General features: G+C 44.5%; 1 protein-coding gene across 28 annotated transcripts in view; it reads right to left on the reverse strand.

The window, feature by feature from the left end:
- Window positions 1–21,944, reverse strand: part of LRRFIP1 (LRR binding FLII interacting protein 1) — a 195,748-nt gene that overhangs the window by 126,021 nt on the left and 47,783 nt on the right. Inside the window, exon 1 of one of the 28 annotated variants that reach the window (XM_072640612.1) lies at window positions 3,937–4,286. The exons of 26 other annotated variants lie outside the window; for them this stretch is intronic. In XM_072640612.1, coding sequence (XP_072496713.1) covers window positions 3,937–3,990 — 54 coding nt within the window. In that variant the 5' untranslated portion in view covers window positions 3,991–4,286. Of the gene's footprint in view, window positions 1–3,936; window positions 4,287–21,944 lie in introns of those variants that run through there. One more of the 28 variants, XM_072640603.1, reaches the window with a different exon arrangement.

The following is a 21,944-nucleotide window of genomic DNA, read 5'->3' on the forward strand; positions in this document are numbered from 1 at the left end:
AACACACCAACTAATGCCCGCACATGTCTGTTAGACAAGGAATGAGTGAATTCAGGGATGCTACAATTCAAAGGGATAAAAAACTGTCTGTTATCACTGTCCAGAATCTCTCTTGTCAAAGTAACTACTCTAGGACAGAGCCACATATTGCTGCCATGGACAAAAGTCTGGTCACCATAGAAAGAGACAGAAAAGACTGTCCAACTATTAAATCACAGTTGATGAGATACCTTCATTAAAAAAAAAAATCATTATTGAAAAAAACAAACAAACAAAACCTTTGTAGCATACATGGATATGTCAAGCAAGACAAGTTCCCACACTGGTCATGTCCCAAATATGCTCTGTTTTCCCCGAGTCCAGCACCCTGTTGGTCAGGAGGAGGGAAGAGTGTTTCAGCATCCATCCTCCGCACCTATGATTGGTCACTGCATAGACCCAAATCCTTAAATCTTCCAAAGTCACTTGTGGCTACCCTGTTCTCCTGGTTCTGTCCAATGAGATGGTCTAAAACCAGGTTCGGAATATGACAGGCTCCTTATTCACCTACTGGGCACACGACCACTTGGGTAGTTATACAAATGCTGCTTAAAAACCAGAAGATTGTCTTTAGCAGGAAAATACAAAAGGATGAGGTCAAAAGGGGAAATCTTGGCCTCTGTCAGGAGGCTGGAGGGGAAGTGGTTACACAGAGGGCAAAAAGGGAGAAGCCTCCTGGACACTGATGGTGTAGGAACCAAACTTGAGGCTCTTCAGAAGGAGGAGGAAGCTGGTTGTACCGGGAAGGAAACAGCTGCTAGTCCTCCAAGGAATGATGGGAGAGGGCTACAGGAAATCATCCAGTAAGAATGAAGAGAAGAAGACACAGGCTGGTGATTCTGCTGAGGGGTCCTAGGGCAGTCATTTGCCAGGCTGATAACAACAGAAATGACCGTTGTGGCTTTTCCAAGATGTACACTTGAGCAACAACAGAGAATTTCCCAAGACTCGTCAAACCGGATGGGCACCTCGTGCTTGGGGTGATTCATGTGGGCAAAAACAACAGTGCCAGAAGGAGCCTAGAAAGCATTTATAAAGAGGACAAGATCTTGGGCAAGAAAACTAAAGAATTTAAGGACAGAGGTGGCATTTTCATCAGTGTTGTCCACTGGGACGAGGGATTCATGAGAGAAAAGTAGATTTGGGAGGAGAATCACAGCTGGTTAAGGAAACAGTGCTCGAAAATGGGATTTGGATTTCTGGATTGGGGCTGGAAATTAAAAAAATGGCAAGCACCTGTTGATCAGGGCTGGCACTGACCCAAGGAGGGCCGGGGTTGACTCAAGGAGGGCAAGCACTGACCCAGGAGGGCCGTTGTTGACCAGGGAATGCCAGTAAGGATGTTCTGGCTTGGGGTCTTGCAGATCTAACCCAAAGGGCTTTAAAATGAAAGGGGAGGAGGAGGAGGGAACAAAGCTACCAATGCAGAGCCACCAAGCTGAATGCCAAAGAAAGTAGATAAAACAGAGGAAGAATGAAAACTGAGATAGTCAGAAGTTCACAGGAGGAAAAAAAATCCAAGAAAGAAGCCAGTTAGAAAAACCTGGCACAAAGTACTGCTAAGAAGCACAGTGAGCTAGAGGTCCTGGTCACAGAGGTCAGTTTGACCTTGACAGCACCGCAGAGGCTTGGAGGAATGAGAACCATCACTGGAATGTGGCCAGAGAAGGGTAGACCTCATTCACAAGAGACAGAGTTGATAAAGGGAGTGGAAGGGGTAGGACAGTCTGGTGCTGTATATGAAGATAACTGGAGAAACAGGAGGGATGAGCATGGTGGGAGAAGACCAGTGGCAGCCAGAATCTTGCCAGTAGAGTACACTACAGACGACCTGGATAGAGAAGGACATGTAGAGGAAGACAGGTTCAAAGAAACAGTAAAAAACCAAAGTCCTAATACCTAGGATGAACTGAGGCTGGAAAAGAAGGCTTAAGACCAAAGAAAGAGAGCGATTTTAAAAGCTCTCCTGGGGGCAAAGAGAGTCAAAGAAGGCCTAGGCTGGCTGCTTGGTGAGGGGGTAGCCAGAAGCACTACCTGCTGCCACTAAGGGGAGACATGGAACTTTCTTTGCCCAAATCAGTGGGCAGTTCTCACCAGACACCCACTATGAGGGTGCTCTGCACCTTGGAGCCCCAGTACGCTCAAACCTTTGGACTAACTATCCTGCTGCCTTGTCATTGTCCCCAAGGTCCCTCCCCCCACTAGAATGTGAATTCCAGGACAGCAAAAAGGGTCTTGATTTTCTATTTTCCAGTCCCACACTTGGCATAAGAACTGGTATAGAGAAGGCACTTAATAAATGTTTCCTATTCCATTTCCTTCTCCCCACTCCCACCTAGAGTTACTAGCTTGGTAAATCTAAAGCTAACCAGCATACTTAGAAGAGGCAAATTAACCCTTCCAGAACAACAGGGTACTGCCAAATAAAACGCCGTCTCTCAGTTTACTAAATGATGTCTGGGGAGCTGAAGAAAGTATCCAAAGAAATGCAATTAGGATGGTAAAGGGCCTCAAGATCTTACTCCATGAGTCACAGAATTACAGGCTTTAGGAGCTAGAAGAGCCATTGAATACAATCCATCGAGACACACACCCGCTAATCTGGCTGAAGCCCTGAAGGGAAAGTCCTACTTACCTTTGAGAAGAGAGAGGGAAGGGGGAGATGGAAGGGGAGGAGAAGGGGGAGACAAGGGGAGTGAGAGAGATGGAGGAGGGGGAGAGAAGGGAAGGGGGAGAGAAAGAGGAGGGGGAGAAAAGAAGGGGAAAGATGGAGGAGGGGGAGAGAAAGGGGCAGGGAGAGAGAGAAGGAGGAGGGAGGAGAGATGGGGAGGGGGGAGAGAAAGGGATGGGGGAGAGATGGAGGAGGGGGAGAGAAAGGGGAGGGGGGAAGAGTCATCTTCAAATAGTGGAAGGAATGTCATTGGAAAAGGGCTGAAACTTGCTGTTGGCCCCAGATTTCTGCCCAGGCATCAGCATTTGCTCCCTCCTCCCCCAATTAGCACACATTCCTGTTTGCTAGCCCCTTGGTGGAACAGAAGGTCCTTGAGGACATCCAAACTCAGCAGAGTGTCTTATACACACAGGCATTCTTGGCCACCATTTCCCAACTGTACCACCTTCACTCTGATCCCCAATGCCTCATCATTTTCCCCTCACTGGAACCTTGGATTCCATCCTGGGAACCACCCTGGTCTCTTTTGCCTTCTCTTGCCCAGAACCAGGCTGACACTTCTCTTCCCAACCTCCAGCACCAAGTGATGCTAGTATCCAAGAACCAACTTCCCCTGGTCATGCCTTGCTGGCTTGTATGTGCATCCTTAGCAAGGCTCTGGCACATACTAAGTGCTATAAATGCTCTCTCTCTCTCTCTCTCTCTCTCTCTCTCTGCCTATGTCAGTCTTTGTTGTCTCTCTCTCTCCCTTTCCCCTTTCTTTTCTCTTCTCTCTCTCTTCCCCCTCCCTTCCCTTTACTCTCACTGTCTCCCTCCTTCCCCCCTTGCTCAGTCTGTCCCTCTTTCTCCCTCCCTTCCCCTTTCTTCTCTCTCCTCCTCTCTCTCTGCCCCTCTCTACTCTAACTCCTTCCCTTCATTCCCCCCTCACTGAGTCTCTCCTCCCTGTCTGCCTCCCCATTTCTTCTCTTCTCTTCTCTCTCTGCCCCTCCCTTCTCTTCTCCTCCTTATCTCTCTCCCTCCTTTTCTTCTTAATTCTCTCCTTGCCCTCTCACAAATGTCAGAGTGGATTAAACAGCACAAGCATCCAGTAATAAGACAAGGGAAAAACAAAACTGTAGAAGGCTTCTGGAGGAGCCTGAGCAAGGTTGGCTGGGCAGAGTTGGGAGGCAGAAGCCCCAGGTGTGAGGGCCATCAGCTCCTCACCATGGCTGAGTAATGTCATTTACCTTGGAATCACCGAGTCCCAGGACATCAGAGAGCCAAAGGATGAAAGAAGACATGTGGCCCCAATTCTGGTTGTCCCCAATCAGTCCAATGCAAAGTGCAATGTGGCAGCTGCCATGGGAGAGTGGTGAACAACACAGGCTTCTGGAATCAGGGAAGGGCTTCAAGGAGAGGGGGTCATTGGAGACTTATCTGAAAGCTCCGGGAGGATCCCAATGGGCAGCGCTGGGTTGAGGAAGGAGGAGGCTATTCCAGGGACAGGAAACGGCACAGAAGCCAGGCAAAGGTACAGGAAGGTGAGGGTGAGAATAGGCCCGTCACCACTTGGTCTGTGCTATGCGCAGGGTGAGCTGTGGCAAGTTCTCTGATGTCCTGGAATGCCAGGCTGGGGAATTCAGTAGGCAAAGACCAATCCATGCAGATTTCTTGAGCAAGGGGCAGAGGTCAACTAGGATTTGTTACACTCAAGGCAAGGAGCACAAAGCAGGGCCTTAGTGGAAGGGGGAAGGGCAGAGCAAAGCAGGATTGCAATGGAAACAAATTCTTCTTGCTAACCAATGACTAGATTGGGCTGTTTCTACGTTGCTGAAGCACTCCAATGTGCCCTGGATTATAGCCCCTGTCACCCTACCCTAGTTATAGTTTTGCAAAGGAGTGATCAAGTACATGATCAGTTAGACTAGAAGAAGATTGTCCTGTCGGTAGAGGAGAGGGACTGGCAGTTCTAGACCCCATTAGGAAGCTCTTGGGAAAATGATAATGAAGGCCTAAACTAGCAGGGCAGCAGTGGAAATGAAAAGGAGAGAGGGACACTGTGCAATCTACAGGACCTAGCGATGACCAGGGTGGGGGGAAGGAGAAGAAAGGAGAAAGGAGGAGAAGAAGGTGATAATGACTGAATGGAGATGGTTGGGTGACTTGGCTAGTGCACAACTTTGATAAGTCCTTCCATAACTGAACACTGGCTTTTTATTAAATAGCAAAGTAGATTTACAGCAATTATTATTCCAGAAATATATAAATATTCATTCAAAATGTGTTCACAATTTTTACATATGTATCACTTCCAGCAATAGTCAGTCAGCCAACAAGTATTTATCAAGCATGAAATATGTGCCAGGCTCCATGTAATAAGCCCTGGGAATACAAAGAAAGGCAAAAAAAAAAAAAAAAAACAAACCCAAAAAACCAGGGGAGACTAACAGTTGTGTATGTATAAGACCTATTTACAGCAGACAGAAGGAAATATATTTTATTCTATTTTAAATGCTCTAGGAATGTTTGCTTTTTGAGGGGATTCAAAGGTAAATCCTTTATAAAGTAATTCATTGTCTCCTAATATATACAATAGGGAGGGCACAACTATGCAATGGAAAGATTGCTAGCTCTTTGGCCAAAAAACCTGGATTCAGATTCTGCTTCTGATACTTCCTATGGGTACCAATTTAGGCAAGTCATTTAATTGGGTCCCTAAGTTTCCCCAGATTCTATACAGTGAGGAGTGGGACTAGACTGATTCTGAGATTCCCTCCAAATTTTTATCGATGACCCTCTGAAGAGAGAGATTTTAACATACTAGGTCTGCTTATGATGCTCTGAGGTCTCCTCCAAATCTAGTTATGATCCTAGAGATCTTAGATTTGAACATCAGGCCTGCAAACAGAAGTTCTTCTCTTCTACTCTCAAACACCCACAGATGTCAGCCATAGTCATGTGTTCATCGCAAACCAACTAGGCATCCTTACTTCATCCATCAACCCACCGATCAATCACACTTCTCTCACATGCTCAGTCACAACAGTCTCCAACAAAATGACTGAGCACAATCACAAAACCTCAAGCTCATTAGAACATAGTGTGACATTTTATAACAAAAATGCTGATGTGAAGATACATTATTACACCATCACATCCCTCCCAAATGGAACAGTCTTATTTAGTTCCAAGGGGTTAATAAATGGCCAAATGTTACTACTATGTAGCACATAGATGGTATGTTATCACCCAAGGACACTTACACAGTGTGATGAGATCTTTGCAACAAAATTTAGGCCAAACTATTAACTAACAGCATGGCACAGGAGGGACAAACTGGGGGACTTAGCACCACAGAAGCCTGGGATCCCAGACCTAGAAATGGAAGGGACTTAAGAGGCCCTGAAGCCCACCTCCCTTAATTTACAAGTGAGAAAAATGAGAAGCAGCTGGGTGAGGTGATCGCCCAAGGTTGTATAGGTAAAAAGATACACCTGCTCAATCACTTCATCTTTCTTTCTTTTTTTTTCAACCATTTGAAAATTCAAGAAACTATGAAGGCATTATTCTCCTTCTGCCCCATGGCGCCCAGCCCCCAATTTGGTCTTTACCAATATAATAACCATGTTGAGACACTAGAACCAAACTCCACCATGGTGGTGCAAAATATTGTTGTGAAATTGGCTAGACCAGACTTCCTTCCTTTTTTTGCATCATAGATCCCGTTGGAAGACTGGCAAAACCTACAAATCCCTTTTCAGAATTATGTTTTTAAATAATTGAAGGAAACGATAAACTTCAGTTGGAAGATGGTGAAAATAAAAATGTACTTTTTCCTCACTGGAGTTCACAGATCCCCTGAAATCTCCCACAGACCTCTAGTCCCTCAGTTAAGAACGACAACTGACCTTTGGACACACTCCCCATCCCACCTCCCTTCCTGTTTGAAGAACCAATTCATCACTTGAGCAGGGTACACTTTTGATTACCTCAAATAACCCATTTTCATTCCATCCACCAGTGGCAATAGCTTATTATAGCCCTGACCTACTAGTCTCTTTCCAAAGTATCCTTCAGATGGTGGGTGCCTAGGTTTATGTATCTGCTTCTTGTCTCTCCCAAGTTCCAGTTATCACCTGCCCAGTAGACATGGAGCTGGATGGTCCATAGGCATTTCAAACTCCAAGAGTCAAAGCCAGAACTCAATATCCATGTCCCTAAACCTACCCCTTTTACTAATAACCCTGTTTGCAACCTGGGAGTCACCTTTATCTCCCCCTTCAGTCCCCAGGTCCAAGCAGTGGCCGTATGTAAGACAGATAAACATAGCACACAGGAGGGCTGCTAGCACAGGTTCACTCTTGATTTGGTTAGACAGGAAAGACACTAAGAAGGGGTTAATGATCTTACTTTATTTTAGTCTAGTTTTCTAAGAGAGGTTGCTGATAACTGGAGCCTAACTCCTAAAGCATTCCCTAATCACCCTTCTCGAAGGGGCTGGTGAGAAGGCAGGGCAACTACCCCTACATCTTGATGGGGTCAATCAAGACAGGCACAGCTTGTGCTTCCCCTAAATCCCCTCAAATCTCAGTGGGGACCAGTTGAGGCAAACACAGATTCCCCCAAGCCTTGATGGGGGCTGATCAAGGCACACACAGCATTTCAGCTTGTGCACTCAATCCTAAGGTTCCCCATGCACTGACCAATGACCACCTGCTTTATAGGGCATCAGACAAAGAAGGCATGTTGTCTCCCAAGTTTACATCACCCATCCCTGTATCTCATTGCGCAGATGCAGTGGATGTTTATATCATTTACCATTACATAATGCTGCACAGGCCTGCCGGAGATGTTTTGAACCATAACTGTGGGAACTCATATCTAATACCTGGGAACAAGAAATTGTTATGGCTATGGATTCTGGGAAACTGAACTCTAAGAAAATAACAAAAATTCGCTTTACACACGCTAAAATTCACCTTACACACACCATTTTGACCCTCCACAAACATCCTGTACATCCTCAGCCCTTCCCTCTACACACAGGGTCAGCACCTGAGACTCAGTCTGCCTCCTCATCTTTTACCTGGACCTAGCCTCAAGTCTTCAAATTCTGTCCCCTCCATCCTCCACACAGCCACCAAACTGATAACCCGAAAGTGCATATCTAAGGATGCCACTCATTTGCTCAATATTTGCTTAGCTGCTTCATTTCCCACCTAGCTATTCTCTTCTGGGCTTCATCACACCAGAAGGAGCCCCATAATCCTGCAAGATCGCCTCAGCCCCGGATCTCAGAGCCAAGCTCTGCCCCCAGGGCCTCCATGTAAGGGGATGCCCAGGCTAGCCATCTTTTCATCTCCCACAGGCTGTACACCTTTGGAATTCTCCATCAGTGCCCTCGTTGGGTACCTCCCCTCCCCACATCCTTGTTAGCTCCCTTTTGTATGTTCTTTTCTCCCTTTCCCCATTAGACACAAGTTCCTTGAAGCCAGGGACTGTCTTTTTTCATACTTATATTTCCAGAGCTTAGCCCAACACCCTATTAAGTAGGCACTTAAACATTTATTGACTGACTTTTACCACTAAGGCTACATACAAATACCTCTACTGGCCATTTATAGCCCTTGACCAATGGGTCTGACCACATCCTACCTTTTGTCAGTCAATCCACCAGGCAGCATCTGTAAAGGGCCTACTAGGTGCAAGGCACCAGTGATACAGAAACCCCAAAAATGAAGCTAGCTCTCTCCATCGACAGGGAATGAGAGAGTATTGGCTGCCAGGAAGCCAAGAAGCCCCCATCCTTGTTCCCTGAACAAGACCCTTCATGTCTGTGAATCTGAGCCCTGAGGGGCTGCTGAGCTACCACCTGAGAGCCAAGCACACAGATGTGTGACAGATTCTATCACTGTATAAACTGGGTGAATGTCTCCTACAGATACACACATTATGATTTTTAAATGTGTATAAACATGTGATTAATAAAATATGGACCTGAAAGGGACAAATGGCAATCTATGTGAACTCCCTCTCTTTTTACAGATGAGGAAACTAAGGCCCAAGGAGGGGATGGGACTTTCCAACATCACACAGAAAATAAGGAAGGATTTGAACCCAGATCACAGGATTCTTTCCCCTGTCCCAGACTTCTCTGTCTTATTATGTCTTTTCTCCAAAACAGACTTGTAGCAAAATTAATAGCCCAAAAGAATGCTAGCTGGCATGGATTCATATTGTGCTCACAGCACATTAGGCCATAGGCCAAAAACTACAGTTACTGTCTCACTGGATCCCACAACCATCCTGAAAGGTGGCTCTACTGTTATCTCCATTTTCCAGAGAAGCACATGGAAACAGGACTTCAATGAGTTGCCCAGGGTCACACAGCTAGCATCTGATGCCAGATTTAAACTCAAGTATTCCCAACTTCAGTTACTATGATATGAGAGCAGAGGCTATAAATTTGACATTAAAAATACATGCTCCTATATGAAAATTTGAAAATCGGTACATTATCCTACAGCCACACTAAGATGAGAATGGTTGTTCGGTCACTTCAGTTGTGTCTGATTCTCTATGACCCCATTTGAGGCTTTCATGGCAGAGATACTGGAGTGGTTTACCATTTCCTTCTCCAGATCATTTGACAGATGAGGAAACTGAGGCACACAGGGTGAACTGACTTGCCCAGGCTCACCCAGCTAGTAAGTGTCTGAGGTCAGATTTGAACTGATGAAGAGTCTTCCAGTGACTCCAGGCCCAGCGCTCTATCCACTGGGCCACTATTTTAGAAGTATGGTATCAAACCAGAGATGACTATAAACAAGTATTTTTGTGCGCTGCCATAATAAGTACATCTCTAAGTTTCTGACAAGGCCAAAAAGAGCAGTTTATTACTAGGACACCACAACTGGTGTAAAAGGGGATTTTTAAAGTAAAAAACCCAAATAAAAATAGCCCTTTGCTTCCCATGGAACAAATTTTAAATGAATATCTTCTGGCTATTTAGCAAGAACTCTGAACTTCCCCACCAAAAGGCATGAATCCATCCAGCTCCTCCTTCTACTGCTTGGCATGACCAGGGAAGGGCATCAGAAGCCTGGGTGACCCTGAAGCCTCTTGGCAGAAGTAAGTAGGGCCCCCTGGCAGCCCTAAGCGACCAAGAGAAAATGGAAGTCTAGAAAGGAAGTTTGAGAGACAGAGACACAGCGAGACACAGACAAGAGAGGGGGGAAGGAGGAATAGGAGGGGAGAGGGGAAAGGGGGAGAGGGAGGGAGAGAGAGAGAGAGAGAGAAAGAGAAAAAGAGACAGACAGACAGACACACACACACACACAGAAGGGGGAAGGGGAGAAGGGGAGAAGGAGGGAGGGGGAGAGAGACAGGCAGACACAGGGAGAGAGATCAGGACAGTATGTCCTCAGCACTTATCACAGTGCCTGGCACATAGTAGGCCCTAAATAAATGCTTATGGGCACCAGAGTACAAAGAACACTATGCCAAGAGTCAGGAAGATTCATCTTCCTGAGTTCAAATCTGGCCTCAGACACTTACTAGCTGTGTGACCCTGGGGAAGTCACTCCATCCTGCTCGCCTCAGTTTCCTCATCTGTAAAAGAATCTGGAGAAGGAAATGGCCAACTTCTCCAGCATGTCTGCCAGGAAAACCCCCGATGAGATCACAGAGAGTCAGACACAACTGAATAAAAGCCACGAAATGCTTGGCCTGCGGGGCTGCCCAGGAGGCTGCCACCCTTGTTCCCTGTCAGTGCCAGGGTCCCTGTTTCAGGGCTTGCTGGCTCTTGGCTTAGCCTCAATTATGAAATAATGATTAATTCTAAGCTATTATCATCACTGATTAAAGCAGTCATGTTGACTCTCCCAAGAATTCATGGTCAATATACTTGAAAATGAACTCTGTGAGTGTGTCCCAGTACTGAATTTATTCTTTTGTTTGTGCAATGCCAGTGGAGAATGAAACAGGAAGTCAGGGTGTGGTCTTCATAAGAAAACAGACACCACATTAAGTTTCATCACCATCCCATTTCATTTCGCCTACACCGACGATTAGGATCACCCAGAGAACGGGTCTCCCAAGCCCCTCTCCATTGCACAATGCCATCTCCTTAGACCATACCAATGATGGAGGCACCTTCTTAATTTGGGACCATCCACAAAGAAGTAGGGTAGGACAGCATTTCATCTCTGCAGATGGGATAGACAGTGAGCATTCTTGCTAAAAAATTGGAAAGCAGGCTGTAAGTATTGGAAGATTTAGGAAATCCTGCCAAAATATGGATCTTTTGGAAAGGTACTCTTAGTCCATCATGGAAAAAGAAAAATGGTTGTAATTAGCTTGGGTTTTGCCTCTGAGTACTCATTAAAAAAACAAAACAAACCAGCAACACATCTATTGTATTTTTTCTTGCTTCTCTTATTCTGCCTACTTGTTTATTCATCCACTGCTACTTTACACTGTGTTCTTCAGTAGAAAAAGCTCACATCAGGAGTGAAGAACTCTACCCTCTTGCCACCCCCTTACCCAACTGAAACAACAAAGTCAGTCGGCAGATGGTTCCTCCACATTTATGCTTCAGGTACCCCTGTATACCTGTCTCAGGCATGCCCACAGGAGAAGCCAAGACACACAGACCTATGCTAATCATAAAACTGTACACCCACACACTTCAGAACAAATGAATCTTTCAAGTGACTCCCAAGGATTTTATGAAGGGAAAGGGGTGACTTGCTTTTCAATAAAAGAGGAGAGTAGGGGAACTGACAAACTCTAGGCCAGTGAGCTTGACTTGGATTCTTTGTTTATCTTTCAGTCATCCAGTCACATCTGACTCTTCACAACTCTGTGGACCATAGCCTGCCAGGCTCTTCTATCCTATGCTATCTCTTAAAGAGTCAAATTCTAGATATTATTAAAGGGATGGCTAGTGAATGTTTAGAAAAGGAAGCAGTGATTGAAATGGATCAGCAAGACCAGTAAAAACAGGTCAAACCAGACTAATGTTAGCTCCCTTTTTAACAGGGTTACTCACAGGTAGATTAGGGGAATGCCATAGATGCAGTTTACCTAGATTTTAGTAACAGAGTTAAGATAGTATCTCGTGCTATTCTTGTGGAAAAGACGGAGTGTTGTGGGCCAGACAATACGATAATTAGATGGATTTGGAAGTAGTTGAACAGCTAGACTCATTAGGGGTTTGATGTCAACTTGGAGAGGCTCCAGTGGGTGCCCCAGGGATCTTGGCTTGGCTTTGTGCTATCTAACATTGTTATCAAGGGCTTGGGGAAAGGCGTGGATCGCATGCTCATCACATCTGCAGATGACATCAGGCTGGGAAGGAGAGCTAACACATTGGATAACAGAAGCAGCATCCAAAAAGATCTCAACAATCCATAGGGTTGAATCTAAATAAGAAGACATTTAATAGGGTTTAAGAAATTAACTCCAGAAGTTGGAACTCAAAGTTTTAGGAACAACTGTTGAGTATGGTTCTTGCATACAACTGGGAAATAAGAAATACAGGTAGTGAATGGGGTATAGAAATTTATCTTGCCCTACAGGAGAAGTGAGAAGATGGGGATAAGGGAAGGGAGGGATGTTAAAAGGGTGGACAGATTGGTGGTAGGGGTAATTAGAATGCTTGGCATTTTGGGGTGAGAAGAGGGGAGAGATGGGGAGAAAATTTGGAACTCAATATTTTGTGGAAATGAATGTTGAAAACTTAAAATGAACAAATTTAAATTTAAAAAAAGAAATTAATTAACTCCAGTTATTCACATAGGGGAGAAATGGTTAACAGATTGTCTTAAAGAGGATCTGCAAGTTTTAGTGGACCATTAGTTCAATATGAGGCAACAGTGCAATAAAGTGGCCAAAAGAGTAGTAATCTCAGGCTTTCTTCAGAGGCACAACTTCTAGGAATTAAGATGTGAAAACCCTGCTGTATTATGACCTCATTAGACCACACTGGGAGTATCATATTCGGTTCTAGGCGCTAGAGATCAGGAAGGGTGTGGATAAGCTGGGGTTCATCCGGAGGAGGGTCATTAGAAAGGTGCTAAGCCTCAAGTTCATACCACAAGAAGATGTGCTGAGAGGAATGAGGATCATTGCCCCAGAGAAGACTCTTGTCAGCTAGCCATCTTTGAAGTATTCAGAAGGCTGGCCTGGGTGAGAGGGGGCAGATGTCTTCAGTCTTCTCCATGGCCCCAAAGGGTACAATCAAACGCAATGGGGGGTGGAGTCATTTTAGGCTCAGCGTCAGGAAAACGTTCTAGGATAGGTCCACTCTGAGGCAGAAGAGGTCATCTCCAAGGCAGCAGGCTCATGCCCCTGATGGCTCTGAAGCAGCAATGACTGGATGGGTCTTGTCTGGGATGGAGAGCTGGGTATCCTTTTCCAGGAATGATCACTGAGGCCCTGGGAATGCAGAGGATCTGGGAATCTGCAGCTCTTTCCCCTATACCACATGAAAAGCTAGAATACAGTGAGCCCTAGATTAATAAATCACCAAATGGTCCTTGACACTCAGCCAGCTATTAAAACCATTTTTATTTTTACAAATCCTGCAAAGATGAGCTGACAGCCTAGGAGCCCCATAACAAAATTCTTTTATTTTTAAGTGTCCCCAAATAGAAATGGGGACTATTAACCCAGACATAGGGATCCCTAAAGGCTGCATATTGACCTAGTTTTATTTATCGTTATTTTTATTTATTCTGTTAAGTATTTCCCAATTACATTTCTAATCTGGCTCCACAGGCTCCCAGGAGCTCTTGGTTGGCACCCTGTCTTACAGTGCAGAAGGCAAAAGGGATCTCAGGCAACTTTGTTTAGTCCTTAGCATCCCCCCATTCTCTCCTCCCAGCTTCTCCTTCCACTCCTCATTTTCTTCTCTGACCATTTATTTCTCTCCTTTAGCCATCTTTAATCTAAGAACTTGTTGTTTTCCTCACCCCCTTTCCCCAACAAAACCTGGAAGGTCCAAATGTCATTCACTTCTGCTTCCTAATAAATTATACTTTAGTATGAGTGAGTTATAAACACATTCTCAATTGGATTTCTTTATTTCTGAAGCTTGAGAGCTTTTGGTCCTTTGAAAAGAAATTTCAGGCACAGGAGAGGAAGCCTGTGCTTGAGGTCACCCCTGATGAGAAACCTTAGATAATGCACAGGGATGGGAAAGTCCACACCTAGCATGATTCTGAGGCATAGCTGCAGCCTCATCTCCCCCACTCCACCAAAGAAAGGTGCTGGGGGAGGGGGTGGAGAAAAAGGAGGGGTAGAAGGAAGAGGAATTGGTATCTTTTCCAAGTCAGCCTCTAGAATCCTGCTTCCTTTAATGTGTCAGTTCCCTCTTATAAAAAAAAATTAAATTTTACAGATAGATTTTGTTTTTGCATCACCCAAAATGTCCAATTTATCCCTACCCTATTCCATCCAGGAAGAAAACACTAATAAAAAATAAAAACAACCCCAAACCCCCAAATCAACAAAACCAGCTAGAATCAATTGAGTCTGACAATGTGGTTCACTGCCATAGTCACCCATAAGTGCCAAGAATGAGGGAAAGACGCCTTCTCCCAAGTCTTCCCCAGCACCATTTTAAAGCATCCATTTCAGTGAGTTTTTTCTTTTAGCTTCTGGTTGTTCCTTCCATCAGCATTGTTGTGGTCACTGTGGATATCCTGGCTCTGCTGAGTTCCCTCTGCATTAGTTCATGTAAATCTTCCTACTCATCATTTATTCCAGGGTAGGAATATACTATGATATCCATGCACCACAACTTGTCCAGCAAACTCTCCAACAACAGGCATCTCTGGGAACTTTTTTTGATTATTGACTTCATGGGAGTATATGTCTAGCATATAGGATCTCTGGGTCAAAGGGTATGGATATTTTGGCCCCTTTCTTTACATAAATTCCAAATTGTTTCTCTGAACAGCTCTACCAATCATGCATTAGTGTGCCCATCTTTCCACAGCCTGCTTAAGCCTGAGCATACAATAGGCCCCCTAACTCTTAGCTACATATTCTATATTTTCTGGCAAAAGTGATGCCACCTTAGATAGCCTCTGAGGTGAGGCAACAGTACAGTGTAGGGGCCAGCCCACAGAGAGAGGATTCAGGCAATCTCACTTCTAGCCCTACCTAAGCCTCTAATTGAGATAGAACTGGGAGAACCTGGACAAGTTCCTTCACAATGCCTGGGTTCTGAGAACCTGTAAAATGAAGACATTGAGCTAGAGACTCTTGAAGGTCCCTTTCATCTCTGACAGTCAGGGAAACAGTTCTGTACTATAAAGTTCTTCCTCTGAAAATCTGTTTTTGTTCAGTCACTGCAGTCATGTCTGACTCTGTGATCCCATTTGAGGTTTTCTTGGCAAAGATACTGGAGTGGTTTGCCATTTCCTTCTCCAGTGGATTAAAGCAAACAGAAATTAAGTGACTTGCCCAGGATTACACAGCTAGCAAGTGTCTGAGGCTGGACTAGAACTCACGTATTCCTGATTCCTCCACTGTACCATCTAGCTGCCCAACTCTGGGAATAATACCTTTATTACATCTACCTCTGGGAATGAAGTCTCTGACAGAGAAGGTGGTACTGGAATACATGAATATCATTAATAGAAGCATTACTGTCTAAAAAAACCCCATGAATCAATCAATCAGCAAGCTTTTACTATGTTTCAGGCACTGTGCTAAGCTCTGAGGATACAAAGAAAGGCAAAAACCAGTCGCTGCCTTCAAGAGGCTCACAGTTTAATTAATGGGGGAGAATGGGATTTGTACATAAAAAACACACTTGAGACATTTACAGAAGAGCTTCTTACTAGTTGTGTGATCCTGGGCAAGTCACTTCATCCTCTTTGCCTCAGTTTCATCAAATGAGCTGGAGAAGGTATCGGCAAACAATCCTAGTTTCTTGGTCAAGAAAACCCCAAACTGGGTCAGAGTCAGACACTACTAAACAAACACCTGAACAACTATTAGAAATTAAGCTTCTGAGGATAGGGTCTGTTTTTGCCTTTGTCTCCCCTTTATCTAGCACAGTGCTTGGGACACAGCAATAACAATGATTAAAAAAATAACAGTAACATCTAGCATTTATACAGAGCTTTGAGAGAAATTATTATTTCTCTCCTATATTAATAGCCAATTAGTGACTCAGGACAAAAATTTTTGCCCTTCCTTTTGTTCCTCCTTTAGACATTAGCCCCTGTAGGTTCTTTAGGAAGCCTCCAAAATGCAGAGCTCATAATGAGATGAAATCTTGGGTGAAACTAACCCAACTGGAAAACTCAGATCAATCAAAAGGTAAAGAAATTTTCATTTAGGTGAATTGATGGATTCTGGCCCACTGTGTTTTCTTCAGACATGTCTGCATAAAAGTGGATCCTTGCTTTGTCTATATTACCCTAGATGGGGTGCTATGGGTATAGATAAATCTCTTTGACCAAGAATGACTGATCAGAGACACATCCCCCAGACCATCATCAGAATAAGCTCACCTTTCATTATAATATTCATTCTCTCATTACTTGTGAGTCAACTGCTGCCCTCAGGAACACCCTTTTTTCCAAGGATATATAAGCATTAGTGGGTCCCATGATAGGTGTTTGACATTCTAGAATGATGACCCCTTTTATTAATTATCAGCTAGCATGATTAATAAAATGATTAATTACAGAGAAACTATGTTTCTTGAACTTTTTATACATCACATTTTTAAGGTTTGAAAAGTGCTTTATAAATAACTTGTAATATAACAACAATATTATATTTTAATAATATAACTTATTTTAATATAACAATCTGGATGGTAGATGGTATTGTTATCCCCATTTTACAGGTGGGGAAACTGAAGAAGAAAAAAGTTAAGTGATCTGCTCAGCATCACACACCAAGTAAGTGTTTGAACTCAGGTCTGCACTTAATTGCTTGTTGGCCAAATTAGGATACAGAAGAAGAGATTGGAACTGAACTCAATAATACACAAACAGAAAATGAAAACATTCAATAAATTCAATAAATACCTCAAACAGCTCCTCTCAGGCAGTGCAATCCTTTGGGAAGGCTTTGGAATACTGGGAAATGGGCCCAGAATCTCGGATCTTTGCCTCTTATTTACCTATCCAATCAGGGCCAATTAGCTTCACCTGCCCTTGTTCCAGAGCCGAGTGGGAGTGGACCGTGGAGTGCCTCAAGTTGATTTATTATCATTATTGAGTTGTTTCAGTTATGTCTGACTCTCTGCGACCCCATCTGGGGTTTTCTTGGCAGAGATACTGGAGAGATTTGCCATTTCCTTCTCTACCTCACTGGACTGATGAGGAAACAGAGGCAAATGAAGTGAAGTGACTTGCCCAGGGTCTCACAGCTACTAAGTGTCTGAAGCAGGATTTGAACTCAGGAAGATGAGTCTTCTTAAAGCTATGGGGCACCATGTAGAAAGTGCTGGTCAATGGCATTAGTGCTGTTGCTACTATCATTTCTCCAGTATTTAGTCCTTGGCTATATGCATAAGGTAGTTTAAGGAGTCCCACCCTCCCAGTTTCCCAGCCTTCTGTCCTAGCAAAGGAGAAAGTTCTCAGGCATTTGTTGAACATCCCAAAGTCAAAGCCAAGTTAGGTCCAAAGAAATGAGCATCGCATTTCAGCACTCCAGAGCCTGGCTCTGCTTGTCACTGATGGGATGTGGAGATTTGCAGCCTCAGTATCCTTAGGGATTTAGGAAGGCGAGACCAGGAGCCGCCCAAGCTTCTCTGCAGTCCTGGAGGTAGGTGGTCCTTAGCTTAGAGCCACGGAGGGGTCAGTCAGGTGCACGTGGTGGAGATGCTTACTCCAGGCCTGCCCCCTGCTGGATACTTCAGGGAAGTATGTCCAGGTGAAGAGGATAGAGCCTTAGTTAAGCAGGGGGGCCCTGGGTGTGCAAAGATTTTTTTTTAAGGGTAGTCCCTGTCCTCAAGCAGAGTATATTCTTCTTGGGGGGGAGGAAGAGAAAAAGGAAAGAAGACAAGTAAAAGACAATGAAGGCCCCTAAGTACAGTAATAAGGTAGAGTGTAAAGGATCCGAGGTCTGGAGTCACGACCTGCATTCAAATCTGGCTTCTGACCTTACTACCTATGTGACCTTATAAAAAGTTATTTTTAACTCAGTTTCCTCATCTGTAAAGTAAGGAGAATGACCTATTGATGCTTCTGGGGTCCTTCCCAACCCTAGATTACATACACACATATGTATATACACACATATATGTATACATACACACGAATACATATATACACATGCATACATATATACATATATACATACACACACATATATAAAACATGTAACACAAAAAAGTATACGAGGTAGTTATGGGGAAAAAGGCCCCACCCCATTAATCAAGCTGACACTCTGAAGAAACACTATTTTTCTCTTTCCTGTTCACATAAACCTCTGAGGTAGAAAGGACCTTGAGAGAACCTGGGTTCTGCCTTTGCCCAGGTAACCAGGACCCAAAGCCTGAGGATGGCATTCAGTGACATCCCCAGTGACCATCACTAGCACCTAGGGAGTGCGGGGGCCTCCCCTTCACACTACTCTGCAATCTTCCTTTGTAATTCTGTGATAAAATAAATGAAAGTTATTTTGATGACTGAAATATTCTGGTTTCTCTTACTGGTCTCTGACTGTGCTTCATTTTTTCCTTTGTTATTTGTGACCACAAACCACCATTTCACAAAATCTAAGAAATTTTTTTCTGAGTGAGGCTCCATTAAAATATGTTCTGACTAATGGACAACTCTACTCAAAATCTGGTCTCAATCTTTGGCCAGAATTCCACTCTGTGCAAGGCACTGGGCAAAGGAGTTCAAAGACCAAAGAAAAAAGCAAACCTCACCCTTAAGGAGCGTACACTCTGTACTGGGAGGGACACCAGACATAACACGTAAATAAGAAATGTGATGGCTATTGCCTTCCAACTCATCATTAGCCTTAGGTCTCCCATATCTCTAATCCACCTACCACACAGTTGCCAAAATAACTTTCCTAAGGTGCAGGTCAGTCTATGCCACTCCTCTGCTCAGTAAACTCCAGGGGTTCCTCTTGCCTCTAGGATCCAAAAGAAGCCAAGAAGACAAGCGTCTCCCACTCTGACCTCAGTTTCTTTTTCCAGTGGTATGCTACCTCATTCTCCTTCCCATGTGCAATGAACTGGCTTAGTCCCACCCTCTTTCTGTTCCTTCCCTATGGCTCTCCATCTCCCCTCCCCCAGTCCTGTTGGTGGCTCTCCCTCTTGCCTGGAATGCACTCGCTCCTCACTTCCACCTCTAAGAATCCAACTGTCTTCAAAATTGTTTAAGTGACGCCTCCTACAGGGAAGGAGCCCTTCCAGGTGTACTAGGGCCCTCCTCCCCCACTGGCTGACTGCAAGATGAGGAAGCTGGGTGACCGAAGGAGGCTGGTGGTCCCACTGGAGGCAGGGAAGATGCTTGTGAGGAGATTCAGATCTGTTCTGGACATGAGGCTGAGGTGACTATAGGACATAGAAATGACACAGCAGACAGTGACCTGTGGGGACAGGAACTCAGGAGAGACCCAAAAGGTCTACATTTGTATCTGCCCACATATGCATATATAGGTACACACATGTGTAAATGTGCGTATATGGCTGTATATACATACACACCACATGCATTATCTGCCTAAACATGATCATTAAACCCATAGAAGCTGATGAGATGACCGAGCAAAATAGTAGAGGCAGAGAAGAGAAGACCAACTTTGGGACACCACCAGTTAGCAGGAGCAAGCAGAATGATGACCTGGCAAAGGGGTCTCAGGAGCATTGGTCAGGAGGAGAACCAGAAGGAGTTCGTGTCAGGGGCCAAAGGAGGAGGGACCATCCAGGAGGACAATTAAATCCAGGAGCATCAATTAAAACAGCAGACAGAGAGACTCAGGAAGCCTAAGGCCTGGGCCAGAGCTGGCTAGTTGTTCCCTAGAGCGGGGAGTACCTTAGACACACCTGAATCCTCTCAAACCAGTGAGCAACGAATCCCTGCCTTTGACCAGAGGGCACGCCCATCTCTCCATCCATCTGCTCTGATGCCCTCTCCTCCCCTCAAGTCACAAAGTAGCAGAGCTGGGATTTATTATCTCTTTTAGACTAGGTCCCCCCCACCTATCTGCCCCAGGTCCACCCAACTGGAAGCGCCATAGACATTCCTAATCCTGAAGCACTTTCCTAATCCTAGTCCAATCCCAATGTTCTTCTGCATAGAAGCTTTGAAATGTTCCATTTCCAAGCCAGGTCAACTCACCCCTCATTAGGTGGACTGAGGGTCCTCAGTTCCCGGGGGATCGTGGGTGTCAGACAATGCTGATGCTTATTTGGCTTCAGCCTAACTACCCTCTCAAGCAATTGATCAGCCCCGGGGACTAGGGGAACGTCCACCAGGCTTGGCCCTGACTTGGGATCTGAATCCAGGTTCTGACAATCTTTCCATTTCAATGACAATTTAAAAAAATATGTTTAAATAGGGCATGATCTCTATCACTTAATAAGCACAGATTTTGGGCATTTTCTACCAAATTATTTCTTGCTCCTGCTTTAAATATTTATCAAACCTCCACCTACAGTTTCATTAACTTCATGAAATATAAGCAAATGTTTTATTCTGCAATGAGAAATGTTACATTATTAACAATGGGGATGGAGCATCCTTAAATGACTCATGAATCATTAACGCCATCAGACTGGGATCTGAAAGGCCTGCCAATGACCATGACCCAGCTTACAAAGCCAGGACCGTCTAATGGACTGAGAAGAAGTCAAGCAAAGGCTGACAACACCATCACTGGGCCCCAGGAAGTTTTCATCTCTGGGTTGCTGATGGAGCCCTCTGGCTTTCATTGAATTCTCTTCTCTAAGTAGCATGGTGGGAACCCTAAATTAAGGGTGTTAAGATTGTCCTTTGGAAAGATGGCAGCCACCATGGTGACAACAGAGTATACGGAACACTAAAGAGCTTGGCAGGCTGGGGATTACACTTCACCCTTTATATATCTGAAGAGCCCTCTTATAACCTCATACCCACATTAAGAAAGAAGACAGAATGCCCAGGGAATCATTAGAGCTGGAAGATAAGTCATCTGGGGGTGTGACCCCCTCCAATCACTACAGACCCATAAACCTGCTATCTTCTCAATCTCTCTTTCCAGCGCCTTTAGACAGTGATTTCACCCAGTAGAATATAAGCTCCTTGAGGGCAGGGAAAAGTTGTTTGGATCCTCAGTGCTTAGCATAGTGACTGGCACACAGTAAGCAATGACTAAATCCTCTATGCATATCATCCATCCATCCATCCATCCATCCATCCATCCCTCCGTCTGCCTGTCTGTCTGCCCATCCATCTCTCTCTCTCTCTTTCTCTCCCTCTCCCCCTCCCTCTTTCCCTCCCTCCCCCATCCATCTATCTATCTATGGAATGACTGTCCATAACATCTCTGACAAAGAATTGTCCAGTCTCTGTTTCACCATTTCCAGTGACAAGGAACTCACTATATTTAACCCAACAGCCCAATTCCCTTGTTGAACAGCTTGAACCATTAAAAAGACCTCCCCTACTTGGAGCTTAAACAACACAAAGAAAAGGTTCTCTTCTTGAAATGAGCAGAGCTAGACAATCACTCTGATCATGTAAACGGAATGATCACTAACAAGGAAATCAAACTGAACAACTCTATTATGGTTATGTAGAACAGGTTGGGAAGAAGGGGGAAAATGTTGCATATGTTGTCAGACTATAACAATGTATCAGTTGTTTTTGCTTAATTGTTTTTATTCGTTATAAGAGAAGGCCCAATGGGGGAAGGGAAGGGGGAGAAGAGAATGGTATATCCAGAAATTAGTTATTATATTCAGTTGGTTTTGAGTCATGTCTAACTCCATGACCCCATTAGGATTTTCTTGGCAGAGCTACCAGAGTGGTTTGCCATTTCCTTCTCCAGTTCATTGTACAGATGAGGAAACTGAGGCAAACAGGGTGAAGTGACTTGCCCATGGTCACACAGCTAGTAAGAGTCTGAGGCAGGATTTGAACTCAGAAAGAAAAGTCTTCCTGATTCCAAGCTCAGAACTCTGCACTGTGGCGCCACCTAACTGTCATTATGTAAAAACAAAAGTCATTTAAAAAAAGGGGGAAAGGTCCGTTTTAAACATCAGTAAGTCATTTAACAAGCA

Source organism: Notamacropus eugenii, chromosome 2 (genome assembly GCF_028372415.1).
Source record: "Notamacropus eugenii isolate mMacEug1 chromosome 2, mMacEug1.pri_v2, whole genome shotgun sequence".
Lineage (NCBI taxonomy): Eukaryota > Metazoa > Chordata > Mammalia > Diprotodontia > Macropodidae > Notamacropus > Notamacropus eugenii.